The following is a 19,056-nucleotide window of genomic DNA, read 5'->3' as shown; positions in this document are numbered from 1 at the left end:
GGGGGAAGGAGGGGGGGGGAGGAGGGGGGGGGAGAGGGGGGAGGAGGGGGGGGAGAGGGGGGGAGAAGGGGGGGAATGGGGGGAAAGGAGGGGGTGAAGGGAGGAGAAGGGGGGAAGAGGGGGAGGAGGGGAGAGGAGGGGGGGAGAGGGAGAAGGGAGGTGAATGGGGGGAGAGGGGGGGAGGAGGGGGGGGAGAGGGGGGGAGGAGGGGGGGGAGAGGGGGGGAGGAGGGGGGGGGAGAGGGGGGAGGAGGGGGGGGGAGAGGGGGGAGGAGGGGGGGAGAGGGGGGGAGGAGGGGGGGGGAGAGGGGGGAGGAGGGGGGGGGAGAAGGGGGGGAAGAGGGGGAGGAGGGGAGGAGAGAGGGAGAAGGGAGGAGAATGGGGGGAGAGGAGGGGGGGGGCAGTTTCCGCTCAGCCTTGACGGAGCACAACCACCCGGCGCGTCACGTGACCCGCTCCGCCGCGCGTCACGTGACCCGCCCAGCAAGCCGCGCAATGTCTGCGCTGGCCCCGCCGCGGCTGCCCGGGTTGGTGCTGACCGAGCGGCTGGGCTCGGGCAGCCACGCCACGGTCTACCGGGGCTACAGCAAGGTGGCCAGGCTACACCAACGCCCACACCAACACCACCCGCTCGCACTGCTCGCCCGTCGCCTCACGGCTGGTCTTATATTTGATCTGTGCTGTGACGTGTGTCAAGGCCTGTAGTGTGTGAGTGTGTGTGTCTAAGCTGTATCTGACTGTGTGTGTCAAGGCCTGTAGTGTGAGTGTGTCAAAGCTGTATCTGACCTGTGTGTGTCAGGCCTGTAGTGTGTGAGTGTGTGTCAGGGCTCTGTGTCAGGCATGTGTGTGTGTCAGACCTATTTGTGTGCCAGGCTCGTGTGTGCGTCAGTACTGTGTGTGTAAGGGCTATACGTGTGTGTGTCAGAGCTGTACGTGTGTTTCAGGGCTGTGCGCGTGTGTCAGGGCTGTATGTGTGTGTCAGGGCCGTGTTTGTGTCAGGGCTCTGTGGACGGTGATGGTAGCGGTGTTATGGGATGCTTTTAGCATGAATGGTGCTGTATTAAGTTACACTTTATTATTGTATGGGAGATTGTATGTCCGTATTGAGTCCTGTTCAGAGTCTGAAACATAGCAACTGCAGGCGTGTAACCAAGTGTACCGTAGTGGTCAACTATATCTCTATAGGGTGTTTGACAGGTGAGTTAATGTCCATGCGGATGTACAGGTCAGAGCTGGGCTGCATGGGTCATACTCAACCGGTCCGGTGTTTGACTTCTTTAACATATGCTGCTTAGAAATCAATGGATAATAAGCCCCCCATAACTTGACGGACTAAATGTAAAACAATAAAAATAAAAAATTTTTACATTTTCACGGTAAAGCTGACCCTCGTCTGTGTGTAATATCAAGATGTTGAGGTGTGTCCACAAGCTCACGCGGTGTCAGCATAGTAACCTAAACTAAACTATTGTTTTTTTATTTTACCAGGTAAGGCCCACTGAGCTATATTTAGATCTTTTTCAGAAGCAACCTGGCTATCACAAATGATAGCTCAACGAAGTGGCTTATCATTGTGTGGAAATTGAGAGCATATACTCGAAATGCATGTTGCTTCTTAATGTGGAGGGAAAAAACCAGAGGACCTGGAGAAAAATCCACATGACCATAGGGAGATAGACACGCAACCTCCATTTATACAGCAGGCGTCAGGGTCGGGATCGAACCCACGACCTCCTGCATCCCAGGCAAGGTAGTTAACATCTCACCACTCGGCGCCCTAAAACCAATAATAAGTACAAGTACTTACTCTTCATCCCCTATGGGACGTAAGGCTATGTACAGAGAAAGCAATGGATCTCTGCTGAGTATTGTATTGTGATGCAAGATGGAGCCTGGTTCCATCGTTCGGAACCAGAATCCACACAGGACAAATGATGCAGTGCCATTGCAATGCATCGCCAATGAGGACTGTTGAGGAGTAGATTTGTAATGACTTCGGAGGCACGGACTGTAGAGGGTTTCTTTATTTTTACACGGTCTCTTCACAGTGTCGACTCGATGACACAATGACAATTTGAGGACATAGCGACGACTGACTATAAAGCGACGAATGACGATGTAGCGGCGAGAGCGATGACAACGTCGACCCTGATCCCCAGCGGCAGCCCAGAACCCCGCTTCTCGCCCCCTTTTATCCCCCAAAGTGACCGCCCCTGGCCACGCCCCTCTTCTCCAACTCTCTCGCAGGTTCCTTAAGCTCCCAGATCGTTCCCCTCTTCGTTCCCTGGCCTAGTTAGACGTATATACTGTCTCTTGTTACCACTCGTCTCCTATACTGTCTCCACACCCGTAGTTACCACTCGTGGCCGCTAGTCCACGCACTGTCTCTACACATTTAAGGCTTTGAGTTCTGCCAGTAACAATTTGGGAACTGCTTGCTGGGCTGTGCCCTGATGAAACTAGTACTGTCAATGCTGCCCACTTGATGAAACTGAAATGTGCACTTGCTAACAGATGAAGTAATTGCTGTCAATGACCCTGCAACATGATAACGCCGGTCTGGTCTTGTGACACGTCCAGACCGCACCTCCGATTAAGCACAGTTGACTATATACGCGAAAGAAGTTCAACGTACATGCATGCATGCAACACAAAGCGACCGTGGAAATCTTCAAGTATGTCAAGAATTGCTTCCGTGCTCTTCTTATAGCCATCTCGTGCATCTGTCCATGAAGATAATTGATGTCATCAGCCTCAACTGAACTTAGCCCTCTGTCTGTACTGGTTTATATTATTTAAAGCAAGGATACAAATAACACTGTTTGATGTTAAATTCATAAAACCATAGCATTCTCTCCTAATTCACTTTATATTGTAAACAATATGAATGTGTGCTATATTTGCTTAATATCGAATGACAATTGGCCAATTGACAAATAACTATGGTACACTAATGTGGAATACATGGATCATGTCTTGGCCACAAGATCTGTAACTATTCCTGGGTTTTGTATTCCGACATTTGTTCAACTTTTTTTGTTTGTTAAACTCTCCGTCTCTTTTCAGTAACTCGGCTTGGTCTCTGGGCTGCCTCCGCCCCCTTTGTGCTGTCCCCCATCACTAGACTAACAGTCGGGAGGTGGTGGCCGTGAAGTGCATTTCCAAGAAGAGTCTGACGCGCAGCTCCACGGAGAACTTGCTCACCGAGATAGAGATCCTGAAGAGCGTTCGCCACCCACACATCGTGGAGCTCAAGGACTTCCAGGTGCGCCGCGCGCGACTCCGCCACGGATGTAACTTGTGTATCATGTATTATGGATAACGTATGTATGTTGAAGTCCCTTCGCACCGTACGTAAGCCAACCGTGCTAATTTGTGGGTCTCTGTGGGTGTCTCTCTGGGTGTCTCTGTGGCTCTCTGTGAGTCTCTATGGGTCTGGGTGTCTGGGTACAGGTGTCTGTGGGTCTCTGTGTATGTATTTTAAATGGTCAACTCGGTTTACCATCCGTACAAAGTGATACTCGTTTTATTGACCCCAGAGGTATGATGGTCAATTAAACCATTCCCCCAAATAGGATTTGACTGCGCAACCTTTTGATTGTGAGCCGCTTGCTCTATCGCCGGGCCACCTGCCGTGGGACTGTGGAATTTCCACCTCGGTGGTACCGGTGTAGATGAGCGCCGGGTGGCTCCCCGGTGTTATTGTTGTTGTGGGTTACACGTGGTGCCACTTGCTCATCTTTTCTCTACTTTACACTCCTATCATTGTTTTTCATTGTTTGTTGTTGTAACCTGCTGACGCCGTGTCCCGACTGGACATCTGTGAAGGAGATCTTCATAGCTCATCAGATTCCTCCTCCAGTCTAAATCAAGGTTCTGTTTCCGATAACTAAACTTTTTTATTTTACCAGGTAAGGCCCACTGAGCTATATAGCTCCTTTACAAAGGCGACCTGGACACAAATGATATCTCAACGAAGTGGCTTCTCAAGTGGAAATTGATCGCAGCCAAATACTCTAAACGCACGGTTCTAAATGTGGAGGGAAAACCCAGAGAAAAATCCACGCGACCACGGGGAGAGAGAGACACGCAAACTCGGGATCGAACCCACGACCTTCTGTATACCAGGCGAGGTAGTTAACAATCTTGCCACCGTGGCGCTGTGTGCACCCTCATGCCTTGTGTCTCGCAGTGGGACCATGAGAACATCTACCTCATCATGGAGTTCTGCGGGGGGGGCGACCTTTCCCGCTTCATCCGCAGCCGACGCCGCCTCCCGGAGAAAGCCGTGCGCCGCTTCCTGCAGCAGCTGGGTGCGCACCAGGGTCGTTGAAATCGTCACTTTTTTTTCACATTGCCGCGAACCAAACGAGGAAACCGGTTTAAACCGGTTACCGGTTTACTGCACGTCTAGAATGTCGAGCAACAAACACGGTGGTTTCACCTTTTAACTGAGCAACGAAGGGAGCCACGCCAGAGCGGTATCATCGTTAACACACTGAACTTGCAATCCAGAGGCCATCAGTTCAATTACATCTCCCGACCCAACAGTTTCCAAAATTCCTCCCCCCCACCACCACCTACGTTCACCCAGCGTTACTAATTAGCTTCACCACAGTCGATCGGAAGGTCGCGTGTGGGTGGGGGTAATGTGGTCAGCGTGGAAGAGTAGACCAAATGCCCCCTTAGAGCTCTCGGAGGCTTTTCCTCCGGCAGTGGCAGGAGCGAGACATTCCCCAGTGAAAAGAGCGCACCTACACAGGGAGGATGGGTAACCACGCTTCCTTGAGAGTGGTACATGCACCACCACGCTTTACCGTTCCTTCGTCTGAACGTTACTTCTTCATAGGGCGGCAGGGTGCCGCGGTGGTCACACTTGTAGCCCGCAGCAGGAACGGCCCAGGTTCAATTCCGGACTCGTTGGGGGTGGGGGGGGGGTTGTGTATTTCCCCGCTGGTCTCAATTGGTTTCCTTCAGCTGCTCTGATTTCATCGCTGTCAACCCATACGGTTTACCCGTATCCTTGTACGGGGAGATAGAGTTTTGAGGTCCATACGGCATACAGCCGTTTCAATCCGGGCAAAACATGTTTTTTTGTGTATTTGTGTTTCTCCCTTGTGATGGGACTTTTTAGGATGAACGTTGAGATTCATAAGGAGCACGGGGTGACCAATAAGGTCTGAATTAGTCTGTAATAAGGTAGGGCACTGATAAGGGGTTGACAGGTATGTGATTTACTCCCATAACTAAACAACCATACAATGTAACCGCCGTTGGCCAAACATCCCAATGCTGAAATATTACCTGGGAACACTCAATCGGGATTACACAGCAGAAGCAACAGCAGCAACATCATCCCATACTTGGAAACACTTGGCAGGACCCTCCTGAAAAGGTTTTGAGACTCAGCGAGGCTTTTCTGGGTCAACAAGCTAAATTAAATCAAGATATATTTAAGCTGCTAGGTATTTGAAGCTCTGCATGGGGCTGTGGTCAAGGATTCAGATTATAAGCTTTTAGTTGCAGATGTTAAGCTAATAATAATACTTTCATTTCATACAGCGTCATTCATGCTAATAGCCTCCCATAATGCTGACAATCATATATATACATAAGGACCAAATCCCATGTACAGCCACTGCCAAGCAAATGAAAACCCTACTACCAGGGAAAAATCTAAAATGAATAAATAACATAATTGTTTTTTACCCTTTTATCTAGCAACAAAACTGACACCTTTTTTTTTTTACTGGCAAATGAGGTTCCAATGATGAATAAATAAATTAAGAATCGGCACCAAAACATAAAGCACAAATAACAGTTGCCACAACAAAGACGTTGGTCCATAAGGTCTACTACACATCCCAGACCACAATCCCAACTTCCCAACTTCCCAAGCAAGCCAGGAAACCTTCACTGGAGGGGCGGTGGTGGAGTGCAAAAAAGTTACGACTCATTTATACCAATCAGGGGAGATAAACGAGTCAGAGTTGCAGGTGGATTTTTTGACAGGGCGAAGTTTAAGACTTGTAAGAGTGCCGCTACAGTAGCTTCAGATGGACTTTGCGGTGAGGTCTAAGCTCTTGCAAAACTCAAGGGAGGCAAATCGAGTGATTGAAACACACTTGGAAGAACGAGAGAAGATGCAGGCTCAATTAAAGACGTGAAAAGCCAAATGAAAGACATGACAGAGAGACCGAGTTATAACAATACCAATTATTGAGATAAGCAGGCAAAAAAAAATAGAAACAATTGCATTCCATTGTAGGTCAGATGCGAATTATGCAACATTTGGGATCTGGCAGCATTGTCGGCACTGGTCACGATGTCTCACTCACCTTAGACCCAGCTTTCGTGTTTTGTGTATGTGCCTGATTGTGACATTTTCCGTGGCAGCTTCAGCCTTGCAGCATCTCTACGAGCGCAAAATATCCCACTTGGATCTGAAGCCCCAAAACATTCTGCTCACTTCCTGCAGCCACCCGACTCTCAAAGTGGCAGGTACGGCTGTCGGGACCATTCCCGTTGATGCCATCGCCCTTCTCCATCACGTCATCATCTTGAGTTGACGCGCATACCTTCTAGCTCTGTGTGCTTGCAGTAGCCCACCACCTGTTATTGTTTTATCGTCATGTTTTAGTAGCCAGAAGAGCCTCACTGAGTCTCAGTACACCTTTTTCAGGAGGTTCCTACCAAGTTTTTTTTTACAGCAGATGCTGAGATAAATTAATCAAAAGAGAATACACTATAGACAAGAACTTAATAAAATGTGTAGTATTTTTTTTTTATGCAGGCCAGGTGGCGATCCTGCATGTGATAAAGCGGGAACGATCTGCGAGTGTCAATGACGCTGCGTGCCTTTCCGCAGACTTCGGCTTTGCCCAGTACATGGTGCTGGAGGACGATTGCCGCTCACTCCGCGGCTCGCCGCTCTACATGGCGCCCGAGATGGTTTGCCGAGGCCAGTACGATGCCAAAGCGGACCTGTGGTCTGTGGGCATCATTCTGTACGGTGCGTCCTTTTGCACGGCTTGCCGCTGCGTTCCGGTGATAACCCTGTTGGTCGGTAGAACCCGTGCCTGGCGATCGGCGAGGGTGCCAGCAGTAGTCCGTGATGGCCACGCTCTCATGCAGGAGCATATCGTGTTATCGCTTGCGGTGTGTGAGCACACCACGGTGTATGTCTTGTCCTCCGCTCGCTTTGCAAGACATTTATTTTTAAAACAAATGTAAATATTTGAAAGTTTTAATTCCTATGGCAGGGACAAGTCTGACCTCCCACTGGGCAGTTAGCCTTTGTACAGGATGGTATTAAATTGTGGGATGATGACCGCGTTTCCCCCCCAGGCTGGGATTCAGAATCAGAATCTTTATTTGGACTGAAGGAATCCGAGGAGATTACAAAGCTGTCTTTCACAGATCTCCAGTATGGGCGGGTTAACCGTGTTACCGTGCTGGTGTAGACGGCGCTGGCGGAGGGGGTGTTCACAAGACAGGTACGGCGGGGCCAGAGTCCGGCCGTAGGCCACCATAAACAACACTCGCAACATTCAAACAGAAACCTGCTCGTGGCAATTGACCGTTCACATCTCCTATCTGAGCCAAAGTGGCTCAGCGGTGGAGCAATTGGAAGCTTGCGAGTTCAAATCCAGATTGGGAATTGACTCTGCCAATCTTCATTCCAGAGTCGATAAAATAGTTACCGCCTCATCTGGTGGCGCAGACTAGGCTGAGAGCATTGCAATGTGGGTGTCACATGACATGCACGCAAGGCATGATGGGAGTTTGTGAGCAGCACACCAGCCTGCATGCATCTCCCGCTGCGATGGGGCTTCTCGTCATTTACAGGAAGAATTGGGATTTGAACAGAGAACGCCGTGGAATTGTTGTTGTTGTTGGGGTGGGCGAGGGCTCACCCTGGCTCTTGTGTCTTGCAGAAGCGATCTTTGGGGAGCCACCCTTCGCCTCGCGCTCCTTCACCGAGCTGGAGGAGAAAATCAAGAGCGATCGCCCCATCGAGGTACGCCGTGTTCACAAGTGCCGCCTTGTTGTACGCTGACAAATTGACCCCAGTAGCTCAAGCGTGTGTCGTGTGAGAATGTAAAGCAAAAGTCAGAATCAAGTCGCAGTGGGCCCCCCCCCCCCTGGCTCAGACAGGAGTGACGCAGTGTTCATCGCTGCTGGCGTTTCTGGGCCAGTGCTGAATAGACACACAGGATACATGTGCTGTGTTCAGCTTAACCTTGTGTCACGCTGTGTGTGTATGTGTGTGTTACAGAGTGTGTGTGTGTTGTGGGGAGTGGTAGTGCAGCGGTTAGCGCGCTGTGCTACAAACCTTGCAAGCCGAGTTCGATTCCTGCTCACAGCCAACACCAGTGACTTTTATCTGAACCGGTCCTGGGCCTCCCCTAAGTCAACTCGGCCTCAAATGAGTACCAGGTGCGGTGTATAAACATCGCCACTGGAGAGACAAAGTCGGCCAGGCGTCGTGCTGGCCACCCACCCCTTCTTGTGCTTTCATAGGTGCTCACTAACTGCATTTGCCACAACAGTCTGTTAAGGCTACACGGGGAGTCTTTGTGTGTGTTGGGGTGCGATAGTGTAGTGGTTAATGCACTGCCTTTATTAACCCGACGACCCAAGTTCGATTCCCGCTCACGGCCAACACCGGTGACGATTATGTCAACTGGTCCTGGGGCTCCCCTAGGTCGACTCGGCTTCAAATAAGTGCCTGGTACGGTACGTAAACATCGGCATTCGGGAGGCAAAAGCGTTTGGGGCGTGGTGCTGTCCACTCCACCCCCTCGTGCGCCGTGCCGGCATTTACTGGTGCTCGCTAACGGCACTTGGCCCTACAGTCTGTTAAGGCTATACTGGGGGCCCTTTGCCTTTGGTGCGGAGCAGCTGCCGCCCGGCGTGCACGTGTCGCCCGCGTGCCGCGACCTGCTGGAGCGGCTGCTGGTGCGCGACCCCGAGCGCCGCATCTCGTTTGAGGAGTTCTTCTCGCACCCGTTCCTCGACCTGGAGCACATGCCCAGCGCCAGCAGCCTGGAGATGGCAGTGAGTCCACCGCCGCCACCGCTTCAACGGTCCTTGAGCCGCGAGCCCAACAAAACAACCATTCGGTAACACCCAGGGTGGCCAAATGCTAACGTGGATTTTCTTCCAAGTTTTCTATCTCTGGATCACAGCTATGCATGATAGCACCGTCACTGTGGAAGCTTCAAATGATAATGATACAAAGATTGTAATGGAGAATATCGTTATTGGGGTGAAAAAAACAATATAAAACGCCTATGTATGCGAGTGTCTATCAAACAAAGGGTGTGTACAGTAAGCTTTCTTCCGAGGTAGATGCCAAGATGAGCCCTAGGTACTCACTGTTAACAATTCCGTCTGAATGGAATAAAGTGTTGCTCCCTCTCACACGTGAGGTTTCTTCGGGTGCTGCGGTTTCCTGCCACATGTTAACAATCGTTAAATTGGCCGATAACACCTCGATATATAGAGGAATGCAGAGCTTGGACAATTGTTGGTGCCGGATGCTCACTGCTTGGGATGCCTGCAGCTGCTCCTGGGGCCTCTTGAATCCGTTCTCTCTTTGAGAGAGTGAGCGAACACTGTGCGTGTTGCAAGTTGATATAGTGACTATTAGTGCCCGCAGCGTGCTCACGCGGGCCGTGTGCCCGCAGGTTTCCCTGGTGACGGAAGCAGTGCAGAAAGACCAGAAGCGAGACTTGCAAGGCGCCCTAAACCTCTACTGCCAGTCCCTAGAGTTCTTCATACCCGCACTGCACTGTAAGTGGCCACACCAAAGGACCGACTAAACACTCGCCATCGTGCCGTCCTACGGGTAAAACCTCTTGTATCGCCCGAGAACACATTCATATGTAGAGGACCGCAGAGCTTGGACGCTTGTTGGTGCCGGCTCCTCACCGCTTAGGCTGCCTTCCTTCGCTTGTCTGTAGCTCTTTCTCCTCCTGGTGCCTCTGAATCGCCCTCTCTCTCTGCGCGAGAGAGAGAGAGCGACCCCCCTTGCCTCCCAGAGCTCAGGCTCGGTTCCCTATCCTCTCTCCACCGTTTTAAATCGTTCGTGACAAAAAAGAGCCTCCTATGCTTTTATAAACATTTATTAAATAAGAACAAACACTTAAATTTTAAAATCCTTAAGCACGTTTCTGCATGCGCATCACATTTCCTCTTCTCAGACGTAACGAGAGGCGAAAAACATTAAAAAAATTTGAAGAAAATTGACAAACAATGAGGAACGTTACGGAAGAGACAATGCGTTCGCTCCGGGTGCAGCTGCAGACCGTCAGGCTACACTGTACATACGGCGGAAGGCGACGAGTCTGCCCGCGTCACGCACAGACTCGTCACCTCGCCGTCGGTAGCAGTCGTTAGGTGGTCATTACTGTGGGGGTCTTACGATAAGAATGGTCGTGAAAGCGGTGGGGGGGGGGGGGGCGGGGGGGGTCGGGGGTCACCTGCATTCTCCTCGATCCGCCGCGTTCGCTTCGCCACACTGCCTCTCCCCCTCGTGTTCGGTGCAGTTTGCCGGTGTCGTATTGTTTACGTTGTACGTTTTTGGCCTCCGTTGTGTTCCGACGTTGCCGCCTGTTCCTCTGTACGGATCACTTTGCTGTTGTTGTTCCCGTGACGATGCATGACAGACATCCCTTGCAAACTGGCTGGGTGACTTAGCTAAACGGTATTTTTCCGTGTTTTAAAAATATTTTTCTCTCGCAAACAACCGGGAGCTGTTAGCCTGTCCATATTAACACGTGTTTCTTTGCATGTAGATAGATGCACAACCAATTGGCAATCCACTGCTGGATGAGGGCCCCCCATGTCACGTAAGTCGAGGAGGCTATGTAACAAAACTCCATGTCACTGGTCGGTGTGAGCTGTAAAAGGTGGTTAGCATAGAAGCACAGCGCAACAACTAACATTTCTGCACTACCATCTGCTCCCCACCACATAGCCCCGAAGCCTATAATGCCTGTTATGCATGGTCTTCACCCATACGAGCACTAACCTGCTTAGCTTCTGAGATCTTCCAAGTGGCTCTGAACGTGGGAACAGCTTTATTGTGAAGCCAAAGCGTTGGCTCCATGAATGGACTCAAAAGCTGAGATGTTGTCACCTTTCGATTGCAGATGAAACTGACTGCCGACGGAAGGAAGCGGTGAGGAAAAAGGTCGGTGTCTTCCGGCTCACGATAAAAATAATGAAAATGTATAAAGTGCCCTTAAACAAGCGTTCTCAGGGCGCGAATGACTTCTCCCCTGTGGCCGTGCACGCTGCTGCAGCGGCACAGCCGACACGGCGTTTCTCTGCCTCAGTTCCCAGGGCTATTCGTCGCGGGAGGCTGGCTCCGTCGTCGCGGGGAGTAGCAGTGTCATGAGCAGGAGTGGTCTGAGGTTGATAGTTACAGGGCCAAAGTTTCGCGAGCCCCAATGTAGCACAACTCCCAAAGCCACTGGGCCCCCGCAGCAGTGCCGTGGCACGCCGGCTGATCTCAGCACGACCGGAGGAGGCAACGGGTGCGTTGAGCTGCCACTGCCGTCCGCGCACATTGGGAGTGGAGGAACCACGACGGCCCGGTGTCCCCGCAGTCACGAATCACCACTGCGTAATAACACGAGCATATATACCGTACACGGGACTCCATTCTGTAGCTGCACTTGTAAATACAAATGTGAGTTTGTGGAATCTGCTTCGGGGGGGACTGGGGGTGGGGTGCTATAAAGAATCGGTTAGGCGGGTTGAGTACCAACACGATGGCTCTAACAAAGGTGGATAGCTTGCAAACAAAGTTCAAGGATGACCACGCTTGGCCAAGAAACGGGGGCACTCGAATCCGTGAACACTTTGTCCAGCAGACATGGACAATGTGCCCGTAAGCTCAGACCATGTGATCAGCGAAGCAAGCCGAGTGGACACGGCCGAGGTAGCAAACGAAGAAGACGCCCTATAACGCCTCGCTGCATACGGTGGCAGAAGAAGTTCAACATACAGACACACACCATGCCTCCGTAATCATTACAATAAGTGCCACCCTGTGGGGAAGTCAACAGTAGCTTTCTTATCTACAGACTCGTTCCTGCCATAGGAACGTGGATCAGGGCTGTGAACGTGAAATGAGCACCGTCTCAATGCTCATTTGAGCACGAAAATTGTTTTCCTTTCAGTTAAATTCGTGCGAGGGCCTCTCCACAATTTGCGTGCTGGCACGGCCTTAACGGTGAATGACAACTTGCCGTCGTTTGCGTCATCTCATGGTTGACTTCTTCAAACGTTGACAGCCGTTGGACGACGGCATCCCCGGCTCGTCGTCATTGTCGTCGTCTCGTCCCGTAGGTCACTCAGTACATCGCGCGGGCCGAGGAGCTCAAGGTGATGCTGAGGTGCAACTTCCAGGAGACCTGCGTGCGGGCATGCACCTCCCGCGAGATCCTGCTGGGTACTTGTTTCCACGACGTCGCACCGTGCGCTCTCTTGTTTTCTATTAACTATTATTAACTTATCAGGTAAGGCCCACTCAGCTTTGTAGCTCTCTTTCAAAAATTATAGCTCGACGAAGTGGCTTATCATGTGGAAATTTATAGCAGTCAAATACTCTAAACGCACGTTCATTCTAAATGTGGGAGGAAAAACCGGAGTACCCGGAGAAAAATATACGTGACCAGGGTTGTGATCGAACCCACGACCTCCTGTGTACCCAGCGAGGTCGTTAACATCTCGCCACTGCGGCGCCTTACACATGCCGAGCATCGCCTGCTTAATTTTAAGAGAACATTCCTTTGGCTAACTTAACCCGTAGACTTTCGTAGACAATATTTTTACTTGATTGGACCTTACAATAGTTTTGACCAAATGTTATTCCGACTTCCCGGATGTTGTCCCGAAGATGCCTGCTTTTGATTAAGATACGCAGCAGAAACGCTGCGTATCTTAATCGCCGATAAATTTGGTTTGTGAGTATTGTTGTTCGGCTCACCGCTGTGAGCTGAAACGAGAACAATCGGCGCTCTAAATGCTTGCACCGCCCCATGACAATTTAAGTAGGCGTACTGTGGATCTCTCAAGTGCACGGTGGTCACCATCCGCAAGCACTAGGCAGAATCAAACCTTACATAGCTCCTCCAGGTCTGACCGGATCGAGTGCATTCCGGGTGCTCTGCCACAGGCGTCAAGGTCGGCGAATATTCGCCGGAGGGTTTTTGGCGGGGGCGTAACCCACGTTCAGCGCCAAACGGGCATTGTCCTTCGTGAGTGAACGGCCGATGGATTAAATGTAGTATGATTCTGCTCTCAGAAATGTCGAAAGACAAGCCCCGCCTCCACAAGGCCCTCCAGCTGGCACAGCAAGCCGTCACGCTGGTAGGTGGACCATTGCTCTTGCCGTGGCTCCGTGTTCTTCAGTCACCCGTTGTCCCGTCGCTTTCAACATCACACATTGCGTGACGTCGGATTGTTGCGTCTCGAACTCGTGTCCACGGGGGGCTGCGCATTAGCTGGGTAGAAATGACGTGTCCAATGAAAAAAAAACATTTTTTATTTGTACTGTAACCGTGGGATTTTGTATGATATAATTGTCATTTTGTATTATCGGAGCATGTTTTTTGCATGTTTTACTACAACTATGTGCTTAATGCTGACTTGATTCCTTGCAAAATTTACTGTTTGGTGTTTGAATATCTTAACACCTGTTTTATTGCCAGAAAGGGTAAAACCTATTTTTATTTTTCATAATTTTTGATAATGGCAAAAAGGTCCCGTAGAAAATGTTATTTTATTATACAAGTGTTTCCTCACAATGAATGACACATTTCAGGATTTTATTTACTTGAACAAACAATTTGGCGTGCCATGATTTACATATCCAAGCTCGATTGTCATTTTGTTTGGGATAAAAACTTAAAATCGGGAACACGTGGCTCGGAAGCCACCCACGCCTCCCTGAACATCACCGAAGAAATACAAAGATCACGAGAGGCAGACAGAGCCAATTAGTTTTAACCGCCTTGAATACGCTTATAAAGCCAACACTGGGCACTGTTCACCAATAGCGGTTGTCACAGATCCATACATGAAACCATCCTCCACTCGATTAACACTATTAATTCGTGTAACATTGAGAGCGCATTGCGTAAGGCTGTGTAGTACCCCCCACCACCCGGTTAACTCTGGTTAAGGGAGGGCAGGCCGGCGAATGCTGAAGCCCGTGCGTTGGCCCGCAGGAGGAGGAAGGTGCCGAGCCGGTGCTGGAGCTCTACCAGGAGGCGCTGGGGGAGCTCATCCTCATGCTGGCAGGTGAGGGCGGCACTGGGACACGCGGGGAGGGCGGCACGGGGCAGCGCGTGGTGGGGCGTTGCGTGGCACGGGGAGCGTGTGAAGGGGCAGCATGTGGCGTGGCAGGGCAGTGCGTGGCACGGGGAGCATGTGAAGGGGCAGCGTGTGGTGTGGCAGGGCAGTGCGTGGCACGGGGAGCGTGTGGAGGGGCAGCGTGTGGTGTGGCAGGGCAGTACGCAGCACAGGGAGCGTGTGGAGGGGCAGTGCGTGGATGGGCAGTGCATGGCGGGTGCCCACACGCTCCCAGGGCATCGCTTGTCTAGTCGCTCGCTCATCTTAGTGCACCGAGCGTCGCTACGCTTTATCACACCATTGGAGTGTTGATAAGGAATTGCAAATGTACGTATGTACATTGAAATTCTTTTGCAACTGTACTTAGCCAACCGTGCCAATCGGAGGTACGGGGAAGGACAATAACAAACATTTTAAAAGCAGTTGATAATATAACATATTTACGGGAGAAGAGACCTCCTCCTATCTGCATTGTGATACTCAATGCAGATAGGAGCTTCCTAATGCAAACTCTGCTTTTCTCCTGGAGTTCTATTTATATCCGTGACCTAATGACCTTTATTTACATGGTTTTGATTTAGTAACAATTTAGTAATTAGAACAAGTTTTAACTAATTGCTCGTGATTGTATAAGTGTATTTTCACGAGGTAACTTGTACGGTGATTTTAACAAATCAATCTAGTCGCAAAAAATACATTTTCCCCGGGTTAAATGTGAGTCATCTCAAGAGATTGACACTCATAGCGAGGACTCGGGTCTTCGTGTGTTTTGTCAAAATGTTTTATTAATTACCCAATTCTACAAAATGGTCATTGTATCCCAGTAACCAGGTAATTTATTTTTACAGCTGAACAGGAAGGCAGAAGAAAGCAGCTCCTTCACTCGGAGGTAAATCTTGCAACAGAATTGTAGCTCTCAAGTCAAGTTTAGTAAATGTTTTTAACCGAGTGAGGAACTTAAGAGCCCAGGATTAGAATCTCACTTGCACGAGTGACCTGGGTCACGAAAATGACAAAGAGAAAAACAAATAAAATAAAGTGCAGCGATGAAGTAAATAGAAATTGGGGCAAAAAACAGCTGTGCCGTGTAAGAGTGTCAGTAAAGACGTATAAACAACTGCTGTTTGGTAGACATCACAAAGCTTGATAGGCGAATCATGTTTCTTCCGTAACAAATCGCAAATTCACAATTGTTCGATCTCATGTGCGTTTCAATCCAGAGCAGGTGGTGTGTGTTGTTTATCAGCTTCGAACAACATATGTCTTTTCATTGCCAGATTCAGAATGTCATGAGCAGGGCCGAGCGCATCAAACAAGACAATAAGGTGCAGCTCTCCACCAGTGTTGCGTCTCTTTTTTTGTGTATAACGGTGACTAATACTTGTAAGACATTGATGCACAGCGATGTGCATACATACGTACAGCCAGACATATGTGTAAAGGTATGCAAAAGAATAATAATAATAAGTTCCTTTCAAAATATACGATTTAATTATATTTTAATTGCTTTACAAATGCGTTTGCATTTTGAGTTGTGCTTTTATAGTCAGTGTTTCCGACACTGTGTGGTCGATACAAGTACTTCGTGATCAACCTCTCAGAAACCGCGTTGTAACGCGATGCGCCCGGTCCACGTTGTAATGGACGCATTCCGCGTTGTGCGAAAAGTGTTGCCAAATGGAAGAACCGCGTTGCAGCGAAAACGCATTGTGAGCACGCGTTACACGAAGAGGACTTACATTAATTTGTTTTCATTGTGTCTGCAGCATGGGGTACACGTACTCCACTCCGGACAGTTATGCATGCGCAGAGATAATGTTTGAGACCAATGCTAAAGCTATGGGACCTGTAAGAGCTACAGTGTTAAATGGAACAAAGTTTTGTCACTGATTTGTGATTTGTTTAATTCTAGATGCGGGAGTCGAAGGACACTGCTCTGGAAGCAGGGGAGCTCTCCGACTCTGTGAGAACAGGTACATTGTGAATTGAGCTTCGCCAATAACACAGACATGCGCGTGTCTGCAGCTTCCACCCCCGTGACAGATGAGTTCAGGTCCAGAGGTCACCAAGGCTATTGTTGCTGATGCCACGAAATGTCGTTTATTTCGCGAGATCCCTCGGCTGTTGTGAAATCAACACATTACCCCCACAGTCTCCCGTTAAAGAATTAAAGAAGCCCTCTTTGAGCGTCTTCGTGACCGCGCAGGAGTCTTCGACACTCGTCTCCTGGTTCCGCTCCGCCCTCTCAAACTGCTCCTCCTCCATCTCCACGCAAGGACTGTGCGATGGTGGCCCACGAGGCTCCATCCTCAGCTCTTCTCAATGTAGCTCCTCGCTGTCGGCAAAATCACCTCTTGGGTTCAAGTCGAACCCCGTTTCTATGCTGACAATGGGCAGTTCTACGCCGCCATTCACTCCATGAGCCCAGCTTCACGTGATGCTCTCATTGTACAATTCACAGTGAATCTGCCCTCAGCATTCTAAGTACATATACTTAGAACTTATTTTACACCATACGTAGCCGGCCATGCTAAACGTAGCCAACCATGCTCAAGTTAAAATAAAAACATTTTAGTTTTCATCACTTGTGACGTCAGCAGCTGTACTTAAACCAGCTCGGTGTTGTTTGTTGTGCTCTCTTTCAGCGTGTACGATACAGTAGCGCTGCTGTGGGAGCGCTCGGCAGCTGAGCGATTGGAGCGGCGTGGAGAACGGTGCGACACCTTTGGAACGCTGAATTTAGTGCACAGTAGGAAGGGCGTTACGATGTACGTTCTCTATGCGGCTTTGAAAAAGCTGTCAAACTCGTGCCGTGGCGATTAAATGTGTACAGGTGACCATTTCACCTTGACACCCGCTGGGGAACAGGCTTTGCGACGTGGAGACGGACTGGCTGTTTAACTTCAGAACTTACACCATACGTAGAGACACATGAAGCGTGTCCATGCCATTGTTTGTTCCCCGTAGTCTTTGCGTGCAAAGATGCACAGAGATCCCTGCAACGTACGATGCAGAGCAGTTTTTCGGTGCAAAATATCACTGTGCAATTGTTGGGCATGTGCCTGAGCTTGTACTGCAACCCGTTAGGAAGGTAAATGAGAAAATGTGCCATGCACCGATGCACATGTATTGTACTTTATATTTCATCGCAGTATTTAAATGAGATATTTTGAAGCTACGTAGTGTGTGCAATTTTACGTGTATCTCAATGCATATGAAAAAACATTAACATACACGTTGGTTTAAGTTGCTTATTTAATATTACGAGGCAGTCTATGATTTGTATTTAAACATTGGTGTAATATATATAGGGAGGCTCTTAGATATTTATATGGCCAGGATGTCCTTGTATACCAGCGGTAAGGGTAGGTGGGGCTAGGGGTCACGCCCATGCCGTGACCCCTTTTCCAAGACTTGAGATTTTAGGTGCCGTGATCATACCTGGAGCCGTCATGGTCCCAGGCTCCGCATATGAAGTTCTCTATAAATAAACGTGTTCACATTGAATGGCCGTGCCCGTGTATTGTGTTCTGCTGTGCAGTATTTCTTCCTCCTGGTCATACTTTTTTACGTAGTGCCACAAGTTCCTGGTTTAAATTGTCAGCCTTTACATTTTGTTTCTTCTTTATACGTGACTTTACCGAAAGAACCAAAGAGTATTTTTCGATTTAAAGCTTTCGTGACTGCAGGGATTCATCTTCTTGGTTCTTTCGGTAAAGTCACGTAGAAGGGAAGTAATAAAATAATAAAAATAAAACATAATAAAACAATTCTCACGACGTTTTGGCCACAACGCAAGCAGCCGTCCTCAGGCGAAAACCAAAGAGTAATTCCTGCAGTCACGAAAGCTCCAAATTAAGCCTTTACATTGTTTGATGCAGACATCTGCCAGTGCTACTTCTATTCGTATTTGATATATTTCACGAACTTAAATGTGAGTGGAGTGGTGAGTAGCACACTGAAACTCGGGTCAACACAGTAACATGAGTTTGTTTATCAGTCACGTTGGGATTACAAACTTTCTCTTGTGTTGTTGAAGTGTGTGTGGATGTGTGTGTGCGGTTAGCGCGCTGCGCTACGAACCTGGCGACCCTGGTTCGATTCCCGCCCACGGCCAACACCGGTGACAATTATCTGAACCGGCCCTGGGCCTCCCCTAGGTCGACTCAGCCTCAAATGAGTACCTGGTCCGATGTGTAAACATCGCCACTAGGGAGACAAAGGCGGCCGGGCGTGGTGTTGGCCACCCACCCCCTCGTGTGCCGTGCCGGCCTTTATAGATGCTCGCTAACAGCACTTGCCCCTACAGTCTGTTAAGGCTATACGGGGGATCTTTTGTTGTGACAATGTCCAGTTCACTTAGTAGCGGAGATTCAGAAGTCTCAAGATGTCTGGCTCTTGCCGAGAGGATAATAGATTCGCGTAACCGGTGTTTGGCGTTGCCATTATCTTGCCAGGTCGCTTCTGAAAAAGAGCTGCATAGCTCAGTGGGCTATACCTGGTCAAATAAAATAGTCGTTAAATATGATTTGGGTCTTTCGGTAAAGTCACGTAGATAGGTTTGTTATTTTCATTTCAACCTATCTATGTGACGTTACCGAAAGACCCAAAGAATATGAATTCCTGCAGTAATGAAAGCTTTAAGTCAAGATTTCGTCGTTAAATAGTTAAAATAGTTTTTACGGTA

General features: G+C 49.4%; 1 protein-coding gene across 7 annotated transcripts in view; it reads left to right on the top strand.

The window, feature by feature from the left end:
* Window positions 1-17,876, top strand: part of ULK3 (unc-51 like kinase 3) — a 41,004-nt gene extending 23,128 nt beyond the window's left edge. For 3 of the 7 annotated variants that reach the window (XM_078612493.1, XM_078612492.1, XM_078612491.1), the window contains 15 exons: window positions 3,124-3,264; window positions 4,192-4,312; window positions 6,396-6,500; window positions 6,868-7,011; window positions 7,937-8,019; window positions 8,904-9,059; window positions 9,692-9,797; window positions 11,159-11,199; window positions 12,363-12,465; window positions 13,321-13,385; window positions 14,246-14,318; window positions 15,218-15,258; window positions 15,647-15,694; window positions 16,282-16,342; window positions 17,015-17,876. In XM_078612493.1, the coding sequence (XP_078468619.1) occupies window positions 3,124-3,264; window positions 4,192-4,312; window positions 6,396-6,500; window positions 6,868-7,011; window positions 7,937-8,019; window positions 8,904-9,059; window positions 9,692-9,797; window positions 11,159-11,199; window positions 12,363-12,465; window positions 13,321-13,385; window positions 14,246-14,318; window positions 15,218-15,258; window positions 15,647-15,694; window positions 16,282-16,342; window positions 17,015-17,031 (1,305 nt within the window). In that variant the 3' untranslated portion in view covers window positions 17,032-17,876. Of the gene's footprint in view, window positions 1-438; window positions 591-3,123; window positions 3,265-4,191; window positions 4,313-6,395; window positions 6,501-6,867; window positions 7,012-7,936; window positions 8,020-8,903; window positions 9,060-9,691; window positions 9,798-11,158; window positions 11,200-12,362; window positions 12,466-13,320; window positions 13,386-14,200; window positions 14,319-15,217; window positions 15,259-15,646; window positions 15,695-16,281; window positions 16,343-17,014 lie in introns of those variants that run through there. The other 4 variants (XM_078612490.1, XM_078612489.1, XR_013587958.1 and 1 more) reach the window with 4 other exon arrangements.
* Window positions 17,877-19,056: the final 1,180 nt, after the last annotated feature.

Source organism: Lampetra planeri, chromosome 39, assembly GCF_965212315.1.
Source record: "Lampetra planeri chromosome 39, kcLamPlan1.2.h2, whole genome shotgun sequence".
NCBI lineage: Eukaryota > Metazoa > Chordata > Hyperoartia > Petromyzontiformes > Petromyzontidae > Lampetra > Lampetra planeri.
The sequence above is the reverse complement of the archived record's forward strand: the minus strand, read 5'-3'. Positions and strand labels throughout refer to the sequence as shown.